Below are 26,091 nucleotides of genomic sequence, written 5' to 3' on the forward strand. Positions count from 1 at the left end.
GTGCGCTCATCAAGTCGACACAAATCATGGAACTAAAGTTAATGGATCTTTGTTGACGCCTAATAATTTAGTAAAGATATAACGTGTGTCAAAAATTTTAAATAACTATGGACTTACATACTACCGCATACTTCCTTTCATAATCACTCAAACAACAGTAACCGGGGCAATTTTAAAAACGGACTGGATGATTTTTAAAGCATTAGATGCGCTCTAAACAAAGCATGATCATTGGATCTGGATCTAATTAAGCACACATGTTTGCTGCAAATTCCATGTGGCGTATCCTCTATCCTGGCTGTTGTTGCTGCATCTTCCTCCCATGTTGCAGCGCCAGCTCGCATCACCCTCTTGCGCCGCCGTCTCGGCATCTCGCGGCACTGGCAACGGCGGCAATCAAGTGTAACATTTGACAAATCGACACTATTAAAAGCTTGTGGGCAAAAAAAAAAGTAATATACGAAAGCTGATTAGACATGAAAAGGCTGTGGTAAGCACAAGAACCTTGAGGTGTTGACGTCGAACTTACTGTGAGAAAACTTGCACAACGGGATCCCTGGAAAATTTGGTCAACCACTTCCTAGTCATTTAAAGAAAAAGCGCGAGACTAGTGTTCTTTAATACAGGAGATGCTAACCAGCCATCGAGATTCTATCGGTTCATGTCAAATTGTCAAGGCCTTGTTTGAATACGTAATAGATTATTTCATTAGAAATGTCATAATTCTTTCAAATGAAAACACTGTACATATTTGGAATTGTAGTAAAATCAACTATAGGCTAATACCGTACTTTGTGAATACCACGGTAGTTTCTCATAAAAGAACTAAGAACAATCTTTATGTGTACTGTTTTCTGAAACAATTAGCACCACACAATAATAATTCTGCAAACTTGGAATTAACTAAAAAATGGACTGGGTACCTTTTGTTTTTATTGATCCGGTATAGTTTAGAAAAATAGCGTGGAAATTACACGGAAATAGCATGGAAACTATAGTTTTTATTGAAACAATTAGCACCAAGCACTCGATGCTGAAATTGCCCACTACTTTCAGTCACAAGTAAAGCGTACAATATGGCACTGTACTGTATCCTTTTAATACCTGCAACATCCAACCAGGACCTAAAACGCCTTTGCCTTTTCTAGACAGAATGTTCTCTGAACCTCTAACTACTTTAAGATTTATCCAGCACTTACTGGTTCAGGGTTATCTGAACGGACCTTTAACAAGAAAGATTCATCCAGCACTTGCTGTTTCTTTTGCTCTCTGAACCTTTATCTATCACCAGCTGCTGGTTCCGTGGTTGGTCTGCAAAATATCTTCAGGGACAAGAACTGTGAACAAACCACGTTCAGCTGTCCTGAAATCTTCACTTGGTTTTGGATTCACGCACGCACCGTGTCGCGCGTGGAAGTTTGTCACCGCATGGGAGAGCTCCAGTTTGTCACCGTGCCACATGAACGACACGGGAGAGCAGCCTTGGCACTGATCCGGTCATCCTTGGGACCGAGACGGGATCAGAAGAAAACAAAGGAGCCGCGCATGATCAGTATCCGACTGCCTGCCAAGTTTGTTTGTTTTTTCAGTCCGAGCAGCTGCGACTCTCCACGGTACCGAAGAGCTCATCACCCCCGCCTCCTCCCACCCACCCAAGAGCTCAGCTCCTCCGTCCTCTTGCACCTTATCTTACTCGTTTAAATATCCGCGCTTGTTCTCGGGGGGAGAGAGAAAGGGTACAGCTAGAGAGAGAGGGGGGAGAGAGAGGGAGCCGGGGATTGGGGGAGGATGGCTCTGCTGCAGTGCCAGAGCCTGCCCGGCTTTGGCTGCAGCGGCATCGCCCTGGCACGAGCGGGGGTGCAGCAATGTCTGGCAGCGGCGTCCCACGCGCCCCTTCTGCCTCCCCTCCTGCGCGCCAATGGCGGCAGGACGGGCCGCTCCCCTGCCTCCGTTAAGGCTGGCAATGCGATAGGCTTCGGCCGGCGGGGACGGAGGGACCTGCGCGTCGTCGCGGAGGCGGCGGCGGCCAAGGTCACGCCGGTGTCGCCTGGCGGCGTCAGCATCAGCGACGTGCTCTGGCCTTCCGCCGGTGAGTCCCAAACTCCGGTGAGATGTTGCCATGGCCAATGGCTACTTCCTCCGACTCGTTTTCCTCTTTTGGAAATCTCGGAGGTGTTCTATTTTATTTCCACTCCGCGATGCGATATGCTGACTGGTCATGGGCGCGTCCTGGCTTTGCTGGCTCGCCTTTGTCTGAACTCTGAAGCTCCGAGCTGCTGAGCTGCCAGGAGATGACAACTATTTCTTGCATATTTATTTCAGAAAAGAAATATTTCTTGCATATCGACAAAGGAGGAGTAGAGATTTTCATGGTTTTAAGAACAAAGTTTACGGAAGAGAAGGCCTTCCCTCTGATGTTTTTTTTTTCTTCTTCTGCAATGTTGATACCATGCAGGAGCATTCTTGGCCATGGCAGCACTGGGGAAACTGGACCAGGTGGTGGCGTACAAGGGAGTCTCCTTGACGATTGCGCCCCTTGGAGCGGTCTGCTGCGTGCTTTTCAGCGCTCCAGACTCGCCTGCAGCCAAGGTCCGTGGTCAACATTCAGTTTTAATACAGTTTGACTATATTTATACTTGTGACCTCACTAGGAACCTAGGACGGAAATGTACGCTCTGGGAACCAACGATAACACTTGAATGTTACAAAGATGTTATGTTCAAAATCATATTAGGCGTATCTGATTAACCATGGTTGATTTAAAGGTAACCGAATGTAAACGAGACAAACAAAACAAAATAACCTCATCCGAAGAGTGGCACTGTGGCAGACACAAAAAGGTGAAAAAAGCAAAGCATTGAGAATAAATTTTCCACTAAAAAGCATATAGCAAGTAGCAGTAATTGTAACGCTTAAATTTAGCAACAACGACTTCATCATGTATTGCCAAAGGAATTTTTTTTGTTCATCATGAACTCATTTTCAAGCAAGCCCAGTGTTACCACAAAAGCATATGTTTGTGGAGTTATGTAGGTTTCTAGCACAGTAAAATGGCATAGTTACAGACTACTTGCAGTTAACCATCTTCCATTCTGAGATGATTTGAGATTTTAGAAACTTGTAGCACTCTCTTACAGCAAATCAAAAGCTCCTGAAATTCATCTATGATAATCAATACTAACATTTCTTGGGAGTTGCGACTGTACAAACTTGTATCTACTCTTATCACGAACCAAAAGTTCTCGTGTTTCATCTATACTAATACAGGTGGTAAAAACTTGCAGAAATACAATATGTTCGTTGCACAGATTGGTTGTGCCGCATTAGGTGTATTGGCCCTTTCGTTGTTTGGGCCAGGCTGGTTAGCAAGAGGTGCAGCTCTTTCTGCCTGCATAGCATTCATGACCATCACAGGTGCCACACATCCTCCAGGTAAAACTCCGATGAGAAATATGCAGTTTGGTTGTGTTGTATTTCATCTGTGCTTTCCTGAACTCTTATTTTATCTGCTGCTTATGTCTGGTTCTTGCAGCTGCAAGCTTGCCCCTCTTATTTATTGATGGCCCGAAGTTTCACAATCTGCAATTTTGGTATGCACTTTTTCCTGGAGCTGCAGGTTGTGTCGTCCTTTGCTTGATTGTAAGTAAATTGGACCTTGCAGCTTCCTGAAAGAACCAAAGGCTTAGTGCATTTAAAATCTAGAACATTGACCCTTATGCCACATTTTTTTTTTGCAGCAAGAGGTGGTGGTTTACCTAAAGAAGAACTTCAAGTTTTGATTCAAGCAGCATGACTTCATGACTTCTTGTGGCAGCGATTCCATTAATTATTCGATCATGTACCATAAATAACATGACCTGCATTTGCAAGAAGATGAGAAAATGTAGGTTTACTGTCACTTGTTTAAAGATGAAAGAAGACTTTCCTTGATACTTTCTACTGATCAAAGCGCAGAGCTACACATGCGAAGTACATACCAATCTCTCACTGAATGAAGTCTGACAATTGCACACAACGATTTCCCGACTTTTCTTTTCAGGTAGCATCAGTCATGTAATGTAATTGTGCAAATTTAAATAATCAGGAATACTTCATGATAACCTCTGGTTATCTGAAGGGAGATCAAAGCATTTGTTCTAGAATAGAGTTGCAGTTGTATGAACAGTACCATAACAGTACAGATCTGACTAACAATTTAAAAAGGTTAGATTTATAATGGATTTAGTAATCGATTTTCAGTGCAAGGACATGGCACACACAAAAGGAGGAATCTTTGAAAAACTTACAGATAGGGATGTGCCAAGAAATTATGAATCACACTGCACTGGTCCAAAACTCGCCTGACTACCTTATAATTATTAACATTGCTGAGCAGGCTCTTTTTGAATCAAGAAGAGGCTACCTAGCTATCTTTGTCATTATACATCCCAACCATCACCTCGGCTGTTAAAGAACCTCTTGGAAGTCAAATTCCCATAGATTCCTGAAAATATAGCAAGGCATTTGCTCCTAATATGGTAATGTGCCTGTGTGTTACGACTAATGGCTACTCCTGAGAACTTAGACATATCAATTGCCCAAGTTGGTTTTACATACTCCACTGTACTCGTCGAGCTTTCATTTGCAAACAAGAAATTCAGGAGAACATCCTCACAATTAAAGAAACTATCAACAACCTGCCTTCCTAACTCAGCCTCTTCTCTCCAGTACCTCTTAAAGGCCAGCTCATGATCCATAAATGCTGCTCCTGTCAGTATGATGTTATAACCTCCTTGTTGCCGAGCATACCTCTCATTGCGGTATTCCAGAAGCCTGCCCTCAGCAAGGCGTGGATAGTAACCAACAATCCTATCAGGGTGCTCCCTCCAAACCTTGAATCCACGCTCTAAGTCATCACATGTCATCATGATATCATCATCAAGCTCCATAACACCTTTTGTCTTAATTTCTTTGTCTATGTTGAATCTGTTGTTTAGTGTGTTCTTATTTTCAATTCTGATCCTAACAGGCACCATCGACTTCGATTCACCTAGGGAAGGGGGTCGACCTTTGTTCCAGACCACTACAATCTCCCTCACTGATGCACATTTGGAGTAATGCTCCACAAACATCTTCAGATTCCAAAGTCGGGCATCATATGTCATGGTCAACAATGTGAACTGTGAATACCTGCCCTTAACAGGATACGGCTCTTCTGCGCCATTGCCACCAAAGATATAGTGAGTCCCAAAACAGGTTAGGACTACTAATATCAATAATATTACAGCTATGTAAACTCTGCCTTTCCGAGCTCTGTAATTAATTCTTCCACCAATAAGAGATCCCAACTTGTTAATATTGCAGATAAGCGAACTAAACTTACGGCATAGAAAGACCTGCTTCTCAGTTTTCAAGGTATCACTCCGTTTTTCAGTATGTGGTAAATACCATCTGAGTGGTAAGATGCACATGATCGCACCAATAAGCGCACCGAGAAGCAGAACTGAAATAGAAGCAACACCATAAAACATGTAACCTACAGTGAGACGATGAACCGAGTCACCCAAGGGCACTCTGTCTCCATCCATTACCCCAATCCAAAGCTGACCTAATGGATGCTGCTGGATATCAAGGTGATGGGACCTTGCACCATTCCATGCATTTCGGCCCTTGAGGGGCTTCTCAAGGACAAACGGGACCACAACTTCCTTGTATTGATTTGCTGTCAGGACTTCAACTCTGAACACTTGGATATTATAGCCAGATCCAGCACCACTGTCTTTGCCTATGCGATAAAGACTGCCATTGTAAATGAATGGCCTGCCTCCATTTCTGGCTCTCAGCCTGTTGTCCTTATTATTATGAACTGGACTCTGCTTGTGCGGGTTCCATGGACCAAGAGGAGAGCTGCTGTACCAAATACAGAGTTCTCCTCGTTGCTTCGGGCCATAAGAACTTATATCTGATCCAAGGAGCCAATAGGAACCCTGGAAATTTATGATGACTGAATCTACAAGTGGCCTCTCCATAAGGACTTTTTCTGATTTCCACTTAAGGGGAAAATCCACAGCATAATACAACCGAAGGTTCCCTTTTTTGCTGCTTTCAGGCATCATGTATGTCTGTGAAGTAAGCCAAAGAAAATGGAAAAAAGATAGAATAATTAGAACAGGAGGGCTTATTTGTCAATGATAAAAAATGCACAGTATTATCTGACACGTCAATAAGTATTCACCTTGTTTTCATAGCTAAACACGTAAGGATAAGAAAGGTGCCACTTCTCATCCAACACTACACCCAGCTGCTGCCATGTTGCGCCGGCGTCCTTGCTAATGGCAGCAGCAATGTCGCCTTGTGATGTAACAGGGTCTTTAGTCTCGAAAAACATATAAATGGCATCCCCCTAAAGACATCATAGTTTTTGCATTCATCAGGTGTCAGGAGAATCTGCAAAATGCTATTTTGAAACTACAACGGAGCATCAGAATCATGACATTGTGGTGAGGTAATCATGAATTCGTGATTACGAAGTCAACCCTTCATGAAGTTGATGCAAGATGTGGCATCTATCTGCATTATAAATTCCTCCCTCATTGAAGTGCTAAGACTAGGAAAGCCAGCAAAGCTCCAAACCTGGATGAAGAGAAAGGGGTTGGCGACGAAGCTGCTGGGGAATCCAGCCCCCGCCACGTCCGCGCACGTCAGCACTGGGTTCGCCACCGGCCACGCCGCTCCACCGCCACTGGAGATCCCCCACTGCGGCCACAGAAACCAAGTTAAACAGCACAACACCACAAGGAGACAGAGAAGGGGATTTTACTGGGGTAACTGGTTACGTGTTCGATGGGCTTGAGGGAGAAGGGGGAGTGCCCGAGGAATACGCCGGCGGACCAGGAACCCTCGGCGTCGGGGCGGCACAGGCGGGTGGCCGGCGGGTGCGGGAAGCGGGGGAAGGCGGCGCGCGAGTACGCGAGAGCTGCGAGGACGAGGAACGTCAGCGTCGTGGCGAGGTAGGCGGACGCGGAGGGCGCTGGAGGCTGGCGGCGGCGATGCGCTCCCGCCGCCGGCAGAGGGGGTGACGACAGCATCTGTGGCGGTTTGAGAAGGGAGATCGCGACGTGCGTCTCTCTCTCTCTACCACATTAGGACGTACGTGGGCAGGGGGCCCCAGCTGTCAGTAAATACGACGCAGGAAGGACCGGCTCCGGCTCCGGTGTTACCCATTTTTTTTTATGATGAGTTTCGCAAAAAAATGGTATGAATAATTGAAATCACCCCAGCTCAAGCGGCGGACGACGAGAAAAATTATTCGAGGTATGTGAATGCCGATAGCACGTGCAACGCTATCTGCACGGTCCGCGCCCGCGTCTCGATTCAACCTCGTGCCGCCGAATAGACGGAGATACAGATCGTTATAGGCGTAGGATTCCTAGCCCACCAAAGAAAGCATATATGCACGCTAAGGGAAGAATAACTTTGCTTTCTTACTGGATTTGTGTACCTAACTGCTGATTTTATAAGCATATTTTTTACGGTTATCATTATCCATGGGCTCTTTCCGATCCAATAAATAACTATCTATCTGTAACCTTTTGTTCATATGTGTGCTCCGAATGTTAGCGATCTTTCCCTAAATAAGTATCGCTCGGAAGCATGTTTGTAAGGTAAACACGCTTCCTGAGCGATACTTATTTAGAAAAAAGAAGTATTAGTAGCTGATAATAACTTAAGTAACCCGTTGACTTTCTCTTGAATTCACCACCAACCACCTGAAAACAACTTATATTGGTAGGCTACACCTTCACTGATAATCGTATCGCCATTCTCTCATTGCCCCATTAGCTTTTGTGTACTTGCTAGAGTTCTTGATTTGTGTCCTAGTATTCTTGATTCCGTCACACCGCTTGGGATGTTAATTTACTTCGATATCCATTTTATGGTCATCTTCTTTGATTTCTCATGTCACCTTCATCTCTTACATAATCTCTACCTGCAAAACTAGGAGATTAACAGCAGTTGATTTGTTAATCTCCATGAGATGCATCGATTAGGATGCAGTAGTGATTTCTCCTTGGGAAGAGCATCTTATAGGCTGGTTAAGCTATGGAGACGGCTGTGTACGCTACTGCCCATTTCAGCATAAGGAGGAGGAGGCCTGGCCACAATTCAGTTTCCACCACCATCTTATTCAAGTGTGTTTTGGTAGTTATGGCGTCCCTGACTGCAACTAGCAAGGAAAGGGAAGGAGGATGGTTTAGACAGTGTTCAGGCTTTGCATGGAAGAAATACATGGAAGAAATAATAATGCTGAAAATAATATAAGTATCGTTCTCCTCAAATGTGAAGTCGTGCGTGCAATCTTTTCTGAATTAAAATAATGATGCTCGGGGCTTTCTTGCCTTGCCTCTTCAATTGTGTAGTCCAATTGTGTAGTCCAGATAGGGCAAATATACATATCAATAGGTTTGTATCTAATTTAGGAGGGGTTGCGTACAGTGTAGCAACATCGGCATAAGGAGTTGGTCCGCGTAGCCGGGAGAAGATTGAATGTTGTTCCTTCACCTATGTGCCAGCGTACACTATTCAGTTTTCACCAGTATCTTAGTCCAGTAACATAGATCATACTGTGCAAAGAAAAGAAAAGCAGGAACGTGCTTCTGACAGGGATTTTGAATCGGCCATGGTGGTGAAGATGGTTTTCAGGCGGTGTGTATGGAAATGAGTAGAGAACGCAAGGCAGCATCGCTGCCGTTCTATATACAGTAATGGAGTGGTAACTAGCACCGAGTCCTGCCTGACTCGTCATGCATAAAGGCTACTCCACTTTGCACGGCGCCACAGCTAATGCATGGGCAGGATCACTGTTCAAACATGCATGGGGTCACCGGTCATGAACTCATGATATGGATTTTTTTTAAAAGAAAAGGTTTCCCCCGCTTTATTTCAAGAAACAAGCGTAACAGACTTCAAAGCGGTTCACCATCGCTCAAACGAGTCAGACATGTTTTCGGTGGACAGCATATAACGGGTGTTCCTAGCTAGGAACAGCGCGGTAACTGAAATCACGCACAGCTTCCCCCACCCGGCCCCCCACCGCATCTCTGGAGCCCAACTGGGACAGAAGTGACGTTGAAGCTCCCGAACTTGATGCCTGGGCCGTGGTTGAGCTGCTCCAAGCGATCCTCACCGGTCCTGCACCTCTTCTCTCCAGCTCTTTGGTGAAGCGTTCCAGCTCCACCAGCTTGTCCGGCACCTTCTATCTTCTCATCATCCTGGCGCTTTTGCATAGCGCCTCTTCCACGCTCTTCCACTTTTTGCCCTGAAAATAAACACCATTTCGTAAGTTCCAGATAGTCCATAAAATTGCACCACATGAATAATTCAGCACCGAGTTTCTTTTTTCACTAATCCACCACCTGGCTAAGTCAGAGCCAGTGCTCCTACCACAGATCTCTGAAAAGATCTCCCAGATACATGAGGCCACGCAACAATCAAAAAGAGGTGGTGGATGGTTTCATTGTCGCTACAGAAGAGGCAAGTCTTATCATCTAGGTCTCTCGACAGAGGTTATCCCGCGTTAACAGCTTATTATTGCCTAAGAGCAAAAAAAAAAAATATGAATTCTGGGTGGAACTCATGATATGGATCTCCGCCCTTTCTAGGGCGGGCGTCACGCACGTCCAGCCAGAGTGCGGCAGACGGTGCGCTGTCCCGGCCGGCCGCGGCATTAGCGAGCGCCTCCCTCCACCGTGCTTTTGACTGCTTTCCCGGCATCCCCTGCATGTGCTGGTGCGCGGCGGAGCAGGCGGCGTGGGCCGCCGGGCAGGAACCTTCATGCCCCTCCTAACTGATTCACTCGAAAGAGAGCTTGCTTATCACTCGAAAGTACTGGAGCACTATTAGAAAACGGTCTATCGGTACCAGCACGTTAGTGCCGGTCAATAACGAGCCGGCACTAACGTGCCTCAACAGTGTAAGGCGGGCACGTTAGTGCCGGCTAGAGTTACCAGCCGGCACTAACGTGCGATCCCCCCAACTGTCAGACAGCTGCCACAACGGTCAAAACGCACGTTAATGCCGGTCCGCGTTTCTAGCCGGCACTAACCTGGTCAATTACAAGTTAGTGCCGGCTAGTGGCTTTAGCCGGCACTAAACGTACACATTTAGTGCCGGCTAAAGCCACTAGCCGGCACTAACTTGCCCCTTATATACCGGCCACTCCAAACCCCCAGCCCTCCATTTCATTTGGCACTCCTCCTTCCCGAGCATTCAACCGAGCTCTTCTCACTCCCATGGCGTGTTACAGGGGAGGTGCTGCCCATTTTTCTCCAAATTTGTGAGGATTTCACCCATCCAAGTGCACCAAAGGTGAGTATCTTCTTCCACTCTTCTTTCACGGTGTTTATTTTTTGTTTCATGCTTTCTATATAAAGAAAATAGTGATTTTAAGGTTGAGGAAAAAAGGAGCATCATTTTCCGATTTGTTCATTAATTTGAGCAAAATAGAATCGATTTGTTACTTTTTAGAGAAGGTTTTCTAGATAGTTTGACTATGACACATTTAGAGTAATTTATTTGAATTATTTCACGGGGGCATGTGTATATGTTACTATGCAAAATTTTAGAGATTTTAAGGATGAGGGACAATGAGCTAATTATTGATAAATTTCCTTCTATAGTGATAAATTTGGCTTATTTAGGTAATGAGCTAATTATTAAAATAATGGATCTGATTATGAAAACATGACAAATAGACTTGTTGTTGTGGGGTTCATGGCCACAATACGAAACAAATCAGGGCACCCACTAGTTATTACATGCACAAGCCCAACAAACTAAAATCAATCCCGACAAAGCAAATGCACCACAGCAAGATGTACAAAAAGGGGGTCGTGATCTATTGGACAACCCGCACACAATAAATGCACAAGCCATATAATAATCTCTAGAAAAATTTCTGCAAATTATAAATATCCCGATGTATGTATAATTCGAAGCTTTGCAAATAAATCTTGAGTAAAACTACAGAGGCAATTCACTGTATAAATTTTTTAAGAATCATCAAAATCCTTACCAAAACCATATTTAGAGGTTTCGAAAATGACATCCAAAAACATATAGAATAGGTGATCTTACATAAGCTTGCAAAATATTAAAATTGAGTTTAACCTCATGGGATATGAAGTTGACAGATAGCAATATGTATCTATTTCATCACTACTCATGTAGCCATCTGCTGATTTTCATATCTCAAAAATAAGATTGAGTTTGATCATAAAATTTTGCAAGCTCCTATTGTATATGTCTGATTTTTTTTTAGAATTTCCAAACCTTGGATATGCCTCTGGAGAGTTTCTCACAGTTTCACTCTCAAAGCTACTCCCTCCGTTCCGTTTTAAATTATCAGTCGTTTAGACTTTTCTAAATTCATAGTACAGATGAGCATGATTTTTTTTAATTTGTACAGATGGACCGGCAATGGATGCCCGGAAGCCGGAGCACCTCGGCGTGGATTCAGGGTTTAGATTCTTTTCTCAAGGCAGCAATGGCCAATAGGTCGCCAAAGGGTTTAATGTGTTGTCCATGCAGTGTTTGCGAAAATAAAAAGGAATTCCGGAAAAGAGAAACTCTATGGAATCACCTGGCCTTGAATGGTTTCATGAGTAACTATAGCCTTTGGACTAAGCACGGCGAAGTTGGAGTTATGATGGAAGATAATAAAGAAGATGACGATGGTGATAACAATCTTCCAGATTGGGCATAGGTTCATGAAGCAGGTGGCTTTCAAGATGAACCAATGGACGAGGGTGAAGCAAATGTTGCACAAGAGGAGCCACCTGACGAGCTAGGTCAGGCGTTGCTTGATGCACAGAAAGACAGTGACACTGTGAAGGAGGCATTAAAGTTTGAGAAGATGTTGGAGGATCACAAAAGGCCGTTGTTCCCTAATTGCAAACCGGAGCAGAAGAAGTTGGGTACCACGCTAGAGATGCTGAAATGGAAGGCAACTAATGGTGTTACCGATAAGGGATTTGGTGAGCTACTAAAGATTGTAAAGAACATGCTTCCTGAGGGTAATGAACTGCCGTCAACAACATACGAAGCTAAAAAGATGGTTTGCCCTCTTGGATTGGACGTGCAGAAGATTCACGCATGTCTTAACGACTGCATCCTGTATCGCGGCGAATACGAGAACTTGGAAGCTTGTCCTGTTTGCAGCGTATTGCGGTATAAGATCAGACGAGATGATCCAGGTGATGTTGATGGGGAGCCGGTAAAGAAGAGAGTTCCCGCAAAGTTGGTGTGGTACTTCCCTATAATACCACGTCTGAAGCGCTTTTTCAAAAACAAGGACAACGCTAAGTTGATACGGTGGCACAAAGAAGACCGTAAGGAGGATCACATGATCAGACACCCAGCAGATGGGTCCCAGTGGAGAAACCTTAACCGAGAGTATCCTCAATTTGACAACGACCCAAGGAATATAAGATTTGCTCTAAGTGCGGATGGAATGAATCCGTACGGTGAGTTTGGCAGCGCTCATAGTACATGGCCCGTGACCCTATGTATGTTCAACCTTCCTCCTTGGTTATGCCTGAAGCGTAAGTTCATCATGATGCCGGTGCTTATAGAAGGGCCAAAAGAACCTGGCAACGATATTGATGTGTTCCTGCAACCCTTGATGGATGATCTCTTACTGCTCTGGAAAGAAGAAGGTGTACATGTGTGGGATGAGTATAAACAGGAGTTAATGCACGAGCTCATTTGTGGTAGTACTGGGCAAGTAGCTCAAGAGTTTCATGAGGATGAGAACGATGGCAGCCAATTTTTAAACTTGCATTATCATGGCGACCAGGAGCAAGATATTAGTGGGGAGGAAGAAGAAAATGTCGAGGAAGCCGAGGTATGAAATTTAGTGATTCTTCCAGGCATCAGGATAAACGTTTTGTCAATACCTGCCGCGACGTCCACTAGTTGCTAGCAACCCGCTTAATAAATTTGTGATTCTTTCAGGCATCAGGATCGACGAAGCCTAAACGGAAACGTGGCTCCAAGAGGAAGATGGTAGGATGTACGACCATCACGGAGATCAACGAAGCAACCGGCGAGCCACTAGCCCCTGGTCAAATTAAGACGACCTTTGTAAATCAATTGGGATATCTTGTTAGGGAGAACGTCCCCATAAAGTACAAGCTTTGGAAGAGAAATAAAGTCTCTGATCGACCTGAAGATATCGTGCCAGATTCAGAGAAAGATTTGTTATGGAAAGAGGTGTTGTTGCACTTCAACTTTCCCTCGGGCAAAGCTGACAAAGTAAAGGGTTGGGCATTTAAGAAGATGGCAATTCAGTTCGGCTCGTTCAAGAAAAAATTGGTGGCAAACTTTGTCAACAAGGGCCTCACACCAGATTTTGATAAAGTCTGGAAGAAACAACGAGAGTGGTGGAATGAATTCGTGAATTACAAGCACAGTGCTGACAGCATGGCAGCCTCGATTCAAGGCAAAATGAATGCTAGCAAAAAGACAAACTTCCATAGACTTGGGCCTGGAGGTTATAAGGTTGCTGTTCCGAAATGGGAAAAGATGGAAAATAATTTAATTGCAAAAGGAATCGTACCGCAGACCTTGAGTTGGCCCAAACGAGCAAGGTATTACTTCTATGCTCATGGAGGCACACTGGACCCCGACACTGGAATGTTTGTGACTAGCGACGTACTAAGAGAGGCTGCCCAAAGACTTGACGAGGCAATGAGGCGTACGGAAGAAGGAACCTTCCAGCCCAACAGAGAGAATGACGAGCTGACTTACGCTCTTGGGAATGCGGAACACACTGGACGGACCCGAGGCATGGGCGTAGTTCCGTGGAAATATGGCTTTTCCGGAGATCTCGAAACCTACCGAAGCCGATGCAGAAGCAAGGCAGTAGTGGCAGAGAAGATCTGTAGCCTAGAAAACTGGATAATGTCACTTGAGGCAGCAGTTGGGCAACGCTCGGATCAACCAGCTGCCAATGTGGAGTTCAGCACCCCTTCCCAGCGTCGTAGCAGTGTTGCTTCCACAGAGCACCCTGCTTTGGGTGCCGACAGGATGAGGGACCCCATCGACGACATTACCGTTAGGACCCAGTGTGAGCTTCTGGTTCTTTATGGGAAAAAGCTCAAAGTTTGTGCTGAGGGTTATGCGGAAGTCCAAGAAGAAGGCAGGACAATACATTGCCAGCCAATTCCTGAAGGATTCGCCAGAGTCTTTGTTGACCGAATTACTGAAGAACGCTGGGAAGACTTGGACCTCCCGATCCCTATAAGTCCTGAAGAAACAGAACTACAACATGCCGTACACACATGGATTGCGTGGCCAAAGCGCGACATAAGATTGGTGCAAGCAGCCACAGATTCCGCTCGGTGCTCAAGGCAAAGATCACCAACGCCACCTGATGACAGGAATCCTAGTGTTGGCCCACCTTCTCCACCGCCTGCACGGGACCCCAGCATGGATCCGCCATCACCAGCCGCACAAAGCGAGCCAATTTCGGCATCATCACCAGCCGCACAACAGAATCAGAGTCAGCGACAGAAGGCATACACGGTACCTTCGGTCCAGCCATCTCATAAGCAGCAAAGAAAGAAGAAAGCGAAGGCTCCAGAAGAGAAAGAGGCAGAAGAATCGTTTGAAACCTTCTTGCTGAAGCGCAAGCTACTGAGGGAGGCTGCGAACAAGAAGCCAGAAATAGATCCGGTTGCGAAGGCACACTTCGTTAAACACTTCATTAAAGATCCCACCAAGGAGAAAGAAAGGGAGTCGGATTATGATCGGCAGATCAGAAAGTGCTACAACAATCCCAAGAATCGACGGATCAATGCAAAGACCGTTCCCCAGCTCGGAGAGCAGTCCAAACAATCGATCGCTTCGTTGATAGTGCCGCGTGAAGAATGTCCTGATGAATCAAGAGATCCGTTGACCATGGCTGGGATGATATTGCAAACTGATCTAACAAGGGCTCAATTGCTTGGGGAGGCCCTACAGGATGCCCGCGGCAGGAAAAAGTTTGTACTTGGTGAACCTTTGATATGGCCAGAGTTATTACCATTCCTACCAACGAGAATGGCCGAGTTACACAAATGGTATGCCGTGCAATCTAAAGCTAATCAATTAGAGATGTTCCCAGCCCGGATTAAAGATGAGCATTTCTGGCGGGGGGCAGGTGAAGTATATATCGAGTTTGAAGCACTTTACGATTTATACCATCAAGATGCCCTTGACAAGTCCCTCCTGAGTGTATGGTGCATGTGAGTATTGTCTCTCGTTTCATTATTTTTAGCCTTGTGTGTTGACTGATCCCCGTTTTTCTTGTGTCCCGTAGGTCAAAAATTCAAATTTGCCAAAAAAAGAACTTCCATAACGTCGGGTTCTTCGACCCCGATATTATACACGAGAAAACGGTAGAGCAAAACCCTGAAGAAATAGTCAATATTATATACAGGGGGTTGCGTAAGAATAGCATGTGTCCCTTCATTCTCTTGCCATACAACCATCAGTGAGTCATTCTTTGTTAGCCTCTTGTTTTCAATCCCTTCGTATTAATAATACTATTTAATAACTATTTTAATCAACATTAATTGGTTATGCGTACGTATATGCACAGCTTTCATTGGATATTGCTTTGTATTCGGATTGAGGAGCACAAGGTCTTGGTGTACGACTCGTTAAGGCAAGATAAATCAAAGTACCAAGATCTCATCGAGGTGGTAAATACTGCATGGCATCGCTACCTCCGCAAACACATAGGCTTGCCCATAGGTGAAATCGAGCCTCTTTGTTGGGTGACTGATTTTCCGGTATGAATATACTCTCGATACTAATGTCATTCGTAATAAACATCAGAAAAATTCTATATCTTAACCCACATTTGTCCATAGTGTTGGAGACAGGGACAAGGAAACAACTTATGTGGATACTACGTATGCGAGTGGATCAACACTTTTGCAAGTGAAAAAGGGCAAATGACAGTGGAGGCATTCAATGTACGTGAGCACAATCACATCTGCTCATCATTTTAATTCATTATCTTTTATTCTCATGTTTTTTTCGAAAAATGTGACAGCATTGGCGGATGAAAGAAGAACTCATTGAAATGGCTCGGATCAGGGCAATTCAAGAAGCTATATGCGGATTCCTGCTCGATGAAGTCATAAATCCTAAGGGCGAATTTTATGGCGATGTCCGTACAAGCGTCGCCGAAAAAGATCCGACGACGGGGAATTTGATAAATTACTATAGTTGATGTTCTTACTAATTTGTAATATCTCAAGTACTTTTAAACTCCTAAGTGTTCCATACATGATGAATATATATATATAATATTAGTGTAATATGCTATCCTAATATTACTGTGCAATGCAAAAAGTACGATTATGTAGTCGCATACGGTACAAATACGCATAGCCATACGTATAATGGAACGAAAAACGAAAAACAAAAGGTAAGAACATCAACCCTAAACCCTAAACCCTATACGTATAAAAACAAAAAACAAAAGGTAAATAAAAAAAAGATTTAGTGCCGGCCAGTTATACCAGCCGGCACTAACCTTGCTGCCAGGAGCCGGGCAGGGTCGGGCAAGTTAGTGCCGGCTGGAGTAACAGACCGGCACTAACACGCGCCAGTTAGTGCCGGTCAATAAAGCCGGCACTAACGGCTGTCACGTTAGTGCCGGCCATTTAGTGCCGGTCACAGGGACCGGCACTAAGTCTCCCTGTGACCGGCACTGATGTGCCTTTCTCCGGCAGTGGAGCCGACGTCATTAGCAAATTTGCAATTCGCGCTTCTGTAATGCCAAATTTGTGTCAAAGGATCAAAGTTGTGGAAAACTTAACAAAATTCTCTTGGAATTAACCAATTAGTCAAAACCATTAAAAGTTGAAGCTTCTACAATTCCTCTCCGATCAGAAATTAAACATGTGCTTAATGTTAGCTCCTCTCCCTTCCTCCAGACACCACAAAAATAATATTTTTCTTAAATTTAAAATTTGTATAAAGAAAATTTGCATTTACAACATCATTATTTGCCATTTTAGATTTATTTTAAATTAATATGAATATATAGTCAAGTTGTAAAACTTTTATTAAAGGAAAGTTGCATTTACTTTGACCATTTGCACTTTGTTAGATTTAAGTGACCCTACTCCATTTAAAATAAAATGTATATATGGCTTGAAGTTTTGAAAGCCTACGAGAACCTATGCACCATCCTGTCTATGGGTGTTTGACGCGTCACCCAGGTCGGATCTTCTGACGTTCGTTCGTTGGTGCCCGCACGCCTCATGTCTACGCGCGTCCGCGTGCAGCGGGGCATAATTTTCCTACACTCCCTCCCTCGCTAGAAAATACAACTCCCCACTTGAGCTCTCAAGGGGTCAAACCATTTCGAGTTTGACCAAATATATATAAAGAACTATCAATATTTATATCTTTAAGATTTAGTATAAAAATATATTACACGATCAATATAATAATATTTATTTTATAGTATAAATATAAATATTAGTTTATATAATGTTTAAATATAAAATTGTTTGGAGAGTTATATTTTTTTTAAGGATAGATGGAGTATGCGGGTGGGTGGTACGCATTGTCCTCGAACATCTTCCACGTCGCGTGTTAAAAAAGATAACATTTTTCCACGTCGCACGTGGGCCGCCGCTGTCTCGCCGTCATGTCCGTTTCTTCCTCGCTTCCCGTGCGCGCTTTACAGAAAATGTGTGTATTAATCTAGAGTGTGTGTATTATTTATACGGTAGCGGTACAAATTTGAAAATGTTTGGGGGCGTGTAATTCAAAATTCAAGCGCTCAAAGATTAATTGCCGAACAGCAAAAGTGCTTACTCTCTTCGTTCAAACAGTCAGTCAACAACTCAGCAAGGTGTACTTCTTTCCTGGTTGAATCGATTTGCATAGCAGAGCCCGACCTTCTGCCACAAGATCGGAGTCTTGGTGCACTTGATTCATCCCAAAACGATTATTTGACGCGCCTGCATCGGGTTATCACTACTCCATATATTTTTACCATGTGATGGAGCAGCACCATGTTGCGTCGTGGCATTTGCAGAGAAGTAAGATTGCGAGAACGAGAAAAGAGCCATGAAATATATGCACCAAACCAAACATCTCACATATACCCTTTATTCCTCCTCCTCCTCTCCAATAACCTAGGCACATTTTTTTTCTAACATACACTGGGTTCATCCATGTAGTTAGCAGGATACAGAGCAAAAACCTCCATGGTCCTGCAAACCCTGCCAACACATGGCTGCTTGACGAAACTACACGGCACCGGAGGCGAGCTCCATGGGCAACAGCTAGAACAACACACAAACAGAGCCAAAGGGCAAACAATTAAACGCACAACCAGTACGACACCACAGACACGCTCCCATGGAAACCATCTAAACTAGAGCATCATATCGATGGCGGCCTCATTAGTCACCTCCGATCGATGGATGGAGAGACGGCCGTCAGAGGTCTTGGTGCAGCGCTGCCGCGTCTGCTCCTCCTTCTCCGGCGATGCCGCTCTCGTCGGCTTCATCGTCGTCAACGTCTTCGCCATGGTCCCGGCCTAGGCCGACACACAGCTCTCTCGGCCGCTTGAGAAGATCGAGGATGGAAAGTGCCTGGGCCGCATTGTGGACGCCGATCTCCTCGAGCCCCTTGGCCTCCACGCCTTCTCCTCCCCACGCGCTCCAGTCGCCTCCCACCGAAACACGAGGTACGAGAGGTCCACCCAGCGCGGCACGAGCTCAGCCTGCTCCCTGGTGATGAAGATCTCGCTCTCCCAGTCCCCGCCGAACGCCTCGCGGATCGGCTTCCACCGCAGCGCTTCCGACGTCATGACCACCAGCCTGACCAGCGCCGCCACCTCCTTGGCGCCGCGCTCCGGGGTCGCGCCCGGGCGGGAGAGCGCCCGGACCGCGTCCAGCGCCGACGCCCTCCCCAGAGGCATCGCGGGGAGGTTCTGGTGACCGCCGATGAGGTGGTCGTACGAGGAGTTGAAGGGGAGCGTGGTCGAGTTGGGGAAGAGCGGCTCGAAGTAGCATGAGGAGGGGCGCGGCCGCCACCGCCGCCGTGCCCCTGGTTGGGCGGGGACGGAGGAAAGGCCAGCACTGAGGAGACATGAGTGAGAGTTAGGGCCTCTTCGTTTCCCACTCTAAACTTTACACTCATCACATCAAAGAGAATCTTGCTATTTAGAAGTATTAAATAAAATCTGTTTATAAAATTTTTTGCACAGCTGTGTGCTAATTCGCGAGACAAATTTAATGAGCCTAATTAATCCATAATTTGCCACAGTGATGCTACAGTAATTATTCGCTAATCATGGACTAATATACCTCATTAGATTCGTCTCGCGAATTAGCACTAGAGTTCTGCAATTAGTTTTATAATTAGACTTTATTTAATACTTCTAAATGATAAGATTCTCTTTGATGTGATCCCTCTAAACTTTATGTACCCGGAAACGAACGCACTCTGGTCTTGGGAGCGGAGGAAGCAAAGGTAGTGCACGTATATATGGTGGGTTAGATGTTCAGATCAGAGGGCGAATCATACTTCCGCCAGCCTCTGTGCATGCAGTCAAAATATTCCTTTTTCGGTTGCGATAGTAGAGTTCAACTACTCATGGCTTCAATCATCTTATTGTCCCTGCACAAGCAGAATCATGAGATCTGACACGGTACATGGCCGTAAGATATGAAATCGGCAAGTGATCTTCGTATCAAGTTAGTTGCATGAACGATGACAGCAAGTGTTGTGCTGCAACTACGCTACTACAGGACACAGTCCAAGATGCTTGTCCAGTTCGTGGTGGGCTGTGGGCGCACTGCAGCAGGGCAAAGGGCGCGTAGCAGTATGGGCACGCAGCCGCCAGTGCCGTCCGTGGACGAACTCATGTGCCCCCGGGATTTAAATGAAGATCAGGAGCAAAAGATGTGGATTTCAATGAAGAAAGGAACGGTAGCTAGCGATCGCCAAGCAGACGCAACTGCATCTGAACGCAAACATGGACACAATGAACTAGATTTCCAAGCACGACCAAAATACAAAAGACCTCATCAGATGTCGACATGAATTTTCAATATCAATAGTCAAAGGTACCTTCAAATCATCTATGACGCTAATACATTAATTATACCGCCTTATGTTTCTGAGTTCGAAAACCTTGGGGTAAATTGTACCCAGGTCCTAGAGCCCTCAGACACGCAGGCAATTGTCTCAGCGGTCAACTCCAGGTACATATTGTGGTGGCATTGTCGCCAGAGTTGCACCAGGAAATGCTTGGTCCAGCCTTCAGGATCACGGCTGACAAACCATGCAAGAATTTGGAGCGCCGAACACCCACAACAATCTCCAGAATCAATACGCATATCCATCAATGGATGTGCAAATAAATGACATCAAAATTGCTTTATTTACAGTTCTAAGAATAGTTCTAAGATACAGATGTTACAGGGTTCACAATATCTTCCTAGCCTTTAGGTATGAGTACATGAGGAAAAATCCAGCTAGTGCTCCAACTACTATTCCACCAGTCGTCGCCCAAAATGCCCACTGCTCGAAAACAAACTAATTGTCAACGACTGGAGAGGCATGCTATATTCACATGGCTAGGTACATGGCATAGAAGCAGAAAAAAGATCAGGAATGCAGGGTTATACCGCGTTCGTCTCGAGGTATGATTTAAGATTCATGCCAAATATTCCTACAGAAGAAATACCAGGGCATTACTCTAAGAGTGGTGCAGCAAATAAACTTGAGAAATAACATGAGATGAAACATAATTTACAAAACAAAAAGTTAAGATTCCTATACCTGCAACTAATGCTCCTACTGCAACACAAAATGTTCCCACTTGAAGAAGCAGCTCCACTCTACTTACTTCAAGTCGTCGGGAACTGCAAGATTCCCAAAGCAATGGTAAGCAAAAACTTAGTCCATTGCATGCTGACATTTAGAGCAACGTTGCTAAATTCACTTCTCATGACAGAATTAGCAGTGTTTCATAATTACTGATTGTAGGATGCAGGATTCAGAGAACAACCATGAAACAGCAGAAAGAGTTGAGAGGCGGCAAGTAACATGCAAAGTTTCTGTCTTGACTTTTGAGGCATGTAGATACTAAGTTACTGTCCTATTTTGAGTGACTTCTTTATATATTCATACTAATTCAAGTTGAGGAGCATGCTTTAATATACAAACCTGGCCAACTTCAATCCAGAAAAGGACAAAAAGGGGGCGTACCCAGTAATTCAGAAAAAAAGAAATGAAGGGAAAAAAGTATCGGTTTTATGTGCCCTGGTTGAAGCGATAAATATACTAATTTATTGGCCATGTGGCAGAAGCTGGTTTGTTTATATTCAAAGTTGTACATCTTTGAATTCTTATTGGTGTATTTAATTTAAATATTTCGAACTCTATAGGCAGAAAAAAATCCACACAATTGCATATGTCATCAATTATAGTTTAGTAACAGATGCATTAGTGAAAGAGAGAACATGCAGCATTTCTTAGAGCTCGGGTGGTGAGAATGGACAGACAGACCTCAAGTTCACAGCAATTGAGTCTTCCATTTCTCTTGCAGAATCCAGAAGTCTCTCTGCTTGACCATGGCACGATTCACATCTGACAGAATGCACAATGAAATGACACGTTAGCCAGCAAGAAAAAGCAAGAAACCAAAAAAACTTAGTGTTTGCTGGGATGAGAAGAATACCGTTGAAGATAATTTTCCAATAACATTTCAATTTCTTCCTCTTCCTCTGTTGAAGCCAAAAAGGTCACAAATAAATCAAGTAAAAGTCAATTTGCTTCCAACGAATTGTAGATCACAAGTCATAAAAGGAGAGCTAAAGGAACCCAATCTCCCAATTGAATAAAATTATAATCCTGTCCAATTTTTATTCAAGTTGCCTCTTCCTTTTCGCTAAAATTACTTCTTAATAAACCATTACATGGTACTTGTACTTTGACATCTAAAATCGCATCCTTATGTGTAACGCACGTAATGTATAAATACATATGCCTGCTACTATAAGATTTCTTCTAGGTAAATAAATAGCAGAGTTACATAGACTAAGCTGTGCAAATCCTTGATTTGTTTGCAAATATCAAAGTGTTTAAATAGGCAATAAGCTTTTCTAATGACATTTCATTGATTGACAGATTAAGTATCCTGCTAAGGATTAAAAATCAGAATGATAAATAAAGCTGTACCTTCAGCAATCTGCTTATCTAAAGGAACAGAGCACTCCATGTGATCATCCAATCTATCAAGTGTGCAATTTCTCCCCATTATGCATATTCGGCGGATTTCATGAGGATCTTCTAGGAGATCAATGAGCATTTGTTTGAGGTCACCTGCTCGTGAACCCAGCTCAACCTTGACACATGAATACATTCATAAAATCGTAATCAAGCTTGAAAAATAGACATATAAAATGATTCAAAAGTGCAGTTTTATACCAATGCTTGTTTACTTAGACGAAGCTGCTCCAAGACATCAGCGGTCAACCGATTTGGTAGAACTTCAAGCAATGCAGCCACCTGAGATGCAAACCCAAAGAAATGTTTGGTCAACAAAGGTTTAAGTGCTTGACTAACATAGGATTGGACACAAATGCCAAAAAAAAGACATATGGTTGCATAGCAACCACCAATATATGAGGAGCAGCTCATACACTTTATTTCACAGAAGTGAAATAAAATACTACAGTAGTAAACTACCTAGATCAGCACATTGGTAATGCAGAGTAAACTTGGTAGGGCTCTTCACTGCTGTATCTCATGAAAAAGGAGCAGAGTCAAGAGCTGATGACAAATTAATGGGTTAAGCTTTTTGAAAGTGGCAAAGTGCTGCGATGAGCATTTGGTACAGCATGGCCAGTCTCAGGTCTGCTGGGAACCAAGAGAAGATTCTCAGCTCTATAATTAGTCACTTAGTAGACCAAACTGGGAGTAAATAATTTCTTATTCTGTGTACTGGTTGATGTATCTGAAGATCAGAAGCTCTGATTTGTTCAGATAGGAAATGTGTTATAGGAATTTGCAGTTGAGCTTTTGAAAGGAATACAAGAAATGGAAATAAGGGGAAGCATTGCTTTTTGAATGCCACTGTATGTACTGTGAATGCTGTCTAAATTGAAATTCAAAGAAATAGCTCAAGGAGGCATAGACTTCTGTGGTGCTTACACTAGGCTCAATCTTCATTAGTCTCTGCTCCAATCTTAGTATTCTAGAAAGAAGTGCAGCTTCAACAACCTAAACACAAGAAAATCACAATTATAGATCAGTTCATATTTCCAATATTTGGCACACTGACGCTTTCAACTTGCTTGAAAATGCAAGCATGCCGCAATTTTTTGATGCTGACGAAATACAATAAAATACCGGACTACCTTTATTTTAAACAAAATTTAATGTAATATTAATTAAGATCAGCCAAGATAAAATACAACCATTGATTAGTGTACAAGGGATTATGCTTGTACACCGGAAAGTCTTGCCTGAACTGAATAATTAGCCTGGATGCTGATGCAAATATATTAATTTTCACAAGAAGCACTTAACGATGTCCTACTTTGTTTATCTATTGAAAGTACAATGCAGATGTAAACAGAAATATGCAGCCGTATTAGCAATCCCTGAATCCTATGTAACTTAAATTAGCAGACTACTTTTGATGGGAGACTGAGAAGAAAATGAGCAGCATATCATTATATCAACGACTGCTCCCCAACTGCAAGGATTACTGTATAGATCCATTACCTCAAGCTGAAAAGGCATTGCGGGCCCACCATTGATGTTTCTTGGATTTAACCTTGGCAGTAATAGCTCTAAAAAGGCCTTCCCTCCTTGACTACTCAAGTTACAAAAAATAAAATCAATAAGTGTATAAAGAGATATATGGAAAATTTTGAAAAAAGGAAGTAACTTGTTATTATTAAAGGTGACAACTGACCTGTTATAGTTAAATATAAGAACACGCTCATACATAGCAATTGCTCGCAAGGAACCAAGATTGATTAAAATAGCTTGTTCACGTACCTGTAATAAATGATGAAACATGATTTTTCACATGCTATAGAAAGGATGGTGTTTAGGAGGGATATGAATAACAGTGCAAGGATACAACAGAAACAACACCGAAATACAAAATAAGGAAAGAACAGCATCCCAATTAAAATGCTTAATACATGAGTTTACAAAATGAAAGGGAGCAGAAATATTCTAGATGTAAATATGCAGTAACTTTTCTCAATATTAACTCAATATATCATGAAAATTACTAAAACAGTTAGGCAAACACCATGCAAGCAGAAAAGTAAGACAGAAATGGTATGATTGCCCTTCATCAAATACAAGTATTTGTGCATTCCTTGATCTACTACAAAAAATGAAAAAACCGAGTAGCTCGGACAAAAAAAATGCAGTGAAGGCAAAACAGTTATATTGTCTTTCGGACTAGTATACACATCATGGTAATACTGATAATCAATACAACTGAAACATGTAGCATAGCATGAATAAAGGAAAGTCTACATAGTTATGTATTGAATGTGCTTATTACCAGCAGGGAAGGCATTGAATTCATTAACCATAATGATGGGTCAACGCTTCGAGTATCACGTAAACGGAGGCCTAGCAGGACAAAAGTTGAAAATCAGAAGATATCCTTCTTTCATGTGCTTGGAAATCACAAGATAGATAGTAAATCACACGAACTGGGCATTTCAGCTAAAGGTGGTACAAAATGAAGTTGATGTAGAGGGTGCTTGAGAAACACGTTCCTTTTACATACCACTAGATTTCAGTAGCTGCCGCCGGCTTATTTTTTTGGTGGACATCCTCCCAGTAGATCTCACTTCTATCACCTGGGTAAAGTTCGATTCCCGGAGAAAGGTTAATGACTATGTATTTTGCAGGGATGTGAATCCCGAAATCTGTAATGTGCCTAACTGCCTATCATCAACTCAACATTAAGCCAACCTACAATTACATACAAATGTCACATAGCAAACATGAAGACAATTGATTTGTGCAAAAACGCAAACGAGCACGTATGCCTATTTAGATTTGGATACGCAATGCTGAATGACGGATGTTGACTGGCAAGCAACAATGCAATATGAAACACCGTGTGAACAATTCAGTAAGAAGCCATTTCAGGTTCAAAGCTTTGCTTACTGGCCGCCTACCTCATACACGGGCTCCTTGATGCCAAGCGAGATGTAATCCGCGGCGAACCGCCCCGAGCCCCTGGACGCGTCCTCCCTCGCCACACCACCATCACCACTTCCCCCATCCTCCTCGCCTTCCTTCCTCACCTCCACCTCCTCTTCGTCGTCCTCCTCCACCTCCTCCTTGGTCACGGCCTGCCCGTCCTTCCCCTCCGCGGCCAGAATCGGCAGCGGCAGGAGCCCTCCCTTCCTCACGCTCGAGAGCGCTGGAGGCAGCCTCGGCAGGCGGTAGCGCAGGCATGCTCCTGCGCTGGCGCCGGGCGGCTGCAGGAGCGGCAGCGGGAGGAGGAGGAGGCCGGCCTGCGACGACGCGGACAGCGGCACGGACGCCATGGCGGGCGCATCAACCGCGGGATCGCGCGCGCTGAAAGCTCCTCCCCGATGCTATACAGCTTTGGTAATGGGCCTAATGGCTATTTTCCGGCTCGAAGGCGACGGAGCGAGCGAAGCGGGAAGACGCTATCCGGAGTTCCGGACACCTGTGGTTGGGCTCGTGGCTGTGCGGGCTCCTGGGAGGGGCGACCTGAGCCGTCGATCACCGATCAACGGTCCCGGATGAGGCGGTTGGTGCTGGCTGGTGGGTCCCAGTTCGCGAGCGACAAGTGCCTGGTGGAGATTAGTTTGTGGTGGCAGACTTTGGGAGCTTTGCCGTTGCAAATGCTGTTCCTGTTCGGGCTTGCATGGCTGGCCGGCCGGGCCGGGGACGCCGCCGAAACCGATGGGTCGTGTCGCTCGACCGGGCCAGACGCGCGCAGACACTGGCGTCAGCGTCAGCCCGTCGCTATGTTCAGCTTGTCACGCAGCGTGACGTGTTTGTGAGTAG

General features: G+C 44.3%; 4 protein-coding genes across 5 annotated transcripts; 1 reads left to right on the top strand and 3 right to left on the bottom strand.

Moving 5' to 3' along the window:
- The first annotated feature begins 1,632 nt into the window (after positions 1-1,632).
- LOC112877758 lies at positions 1,633-3,972 on the top strand. 2 transcript variants are annotated; one of them, XM_025942119.1, is made up of 5 exons: positions 1,633-2,089; positions 2,456-2,589; positions 3,285-3,432; positions 3,533-3,590; positions 3,738-3,972. In XM_025942119.1, exons 1-5 carry the CDS (start codon positions 1,789-1,791, stop codon positions 3,757-3,759), a joined length of 663 nt encoding a protein of 220 aa, XP_025797904.1. In that variant the 5' UTR covers positions 1,633-1,788; the 3' UTR covers positions 3,760-3,972. The 2 variants fall into 2 exon arrangements, with proteins under 2 accessions (XP_025797904.1, XP_025797903.1); XM_025942118.1 differs by having other exon boundaries at positions 1,712-2,089; positions 3,533-3,639.
- A 307-nt stretch (positions 3,973-4,279) lies between these two features.
- On the bottom strand, positions 4,280-7,109 carry LOC112877755 (glycosyltransferase family protein 64 protein C5-like). The gene is made up of 4 exons (XM_025942114.1): positions 6,816-7,109; positions 6,613-6,735; positions 6,215-6,382; positions 4,280-6,101 (listed from the first exon to the last, which is right to left on the bottom strand). The coding sequence occupies exons 1-4, from the start codon at positions 7,065-7,067 to the stop codon at positions 4,419-4,421; spliced, it is 2,226 nt and encodes a 741-aa protein (XP_025797899.1). The 5' UTR covers positions 7,068-7,109; the 3' UTR covers positions 4,280-4,418.
- Positions 7,110-18,133: 11,024 nt separating this feature from the next.
- LOC112877685 lies at positions 18,134-19,113 on the bottom strand. Its single transcript, XM_025942041.1, has one exon. The coding sequence runs from the start codon at positions 18,974-18,976 to the stop codon at positions 18,593-18,595; it is 384 nt and encodes a 127-aa protein (XP_025797826.1). The 5' UTR covers positions 18,977-19,113; the 3' UTR covers positions 18,134-18,592.
- A 1,311-nt stretch (positions 19,114-20,424) lies between these two features.
- LOC112874370 (magnesium transporter MRS2-A, chloroplastic) lies at positions 20,425-25,601 on the bottom strand. The gene is made up of 13 exons (XM_025937656.1): positions 25,227-25,601; positions 24,830-24,902; positions 24,599-24,669; positions 23,990-24,075; positions 23,797-23,887; positions 23,221-23,289; positions 22,495-22,575; positions 22,246-22,411; positions 21,746-21,791; positions 21,574-21,654; positions 20,845-20,927; positions 20,691-20,734; positions 20,425-20,583 (listed from the first exon to the last, which is right to left on the bottom strand). The coding sequence occupies exons 1-13, from the start codon at positions 25,599-25,601 to the stop codon at positions 20,488-20,490; spliced, it is 1,362 nt and encodes a 453-aa protein (XP_025793441.1). The 3' UTR covers positions 20,425-20,487.
- Positions 25,602-26,091: the final 490 nt, after the last annotated feature.

This window comes from Panicum hallii, chromosome 9 (assembly GCF_002211085.1).
Source record: "Panicum hallii strain FIL2 chromosome 9, PHallii_v3.1, whole genome shotgun sequence".
In the NCBI taxonomy this organism is placed as follows: domain Eukaryota; kingdom Viridiplantae; phylum Streptophyta; class Magnoliopsida; order Poales; family Poaceae; genus Panicum; species Panicum hallii.

Coding starts and splice junctions, on each gene's coding strand:
- LOC112877758 (XM_025942118.1), top strand. CDS start 1,789: ATGGCTCTGCTGCAGTGCCAGAGCCTGCCCGGCTTTGGCTGCAGCGGC. Junction 2,090..2,455: donor CGTGCTCTGGCCTTCCGCCG/GTGAGTCCCAAA, acceptor GATACCATGCAG/GAGCATTCTTGGCCATGGCA. Junction 3,640..3,737: donor GTGTCGTCCTTTGCTTGATT/GTAAGTAAATTG, acceptor TTTTTTTTGCAG/CAAGAGGTGGTGGTTTACCT.
- LOC112877755 (XM_025942114.1), bottom strand. CDS start 7,067: ATGCTGTCGTCACCCCCTCTGCCGGCGGCGGGAGCGCATCGCCGCCGC. Junction 6,736..6,815: donor CCCTCAAGCCCATCGAACAC/GTAACCAGTTAC, acceptor CTGTGGCCGCAG/TGGGGGATCTCCAGTGGCGG. Junction 6,383..6,612: donor ACCCCTTTCTCTTCATCCAG/GTTTGGAGCTTT, acceptor TGATGTCTTTAG/GGGGATGCCATTTATATGTT.
- LOC112877685 (XM_025942041.1), bottom strand. CDS start 18,976: ATGCCTCTGGGGAGGGCGTCGGCGCTGGACGCGGTCCGGGCGCTCTCC.
- LOC112874370 (XM_025937656.1), bottom strand. CDS start 25,601: ATGGCGTCCGTGCCGCTGTCCGCGTCGTCGCAGGCCGGCCTCCTCCTC. Junction 24,670..24,829: donor GCAGCTACTGAAATCTAGTG/GTATGTAAAAGG, acceptor TTGTCCTGCTAG/GCCTCCGTTTACGTGATACT. Junction 22,576..23,220: donor TAATGAAGATTGAGCCTAGT/GTAAGCACCACA, acceptor TTTGCATCTCAG/GTGGCTGCATTGCTTGAAGT.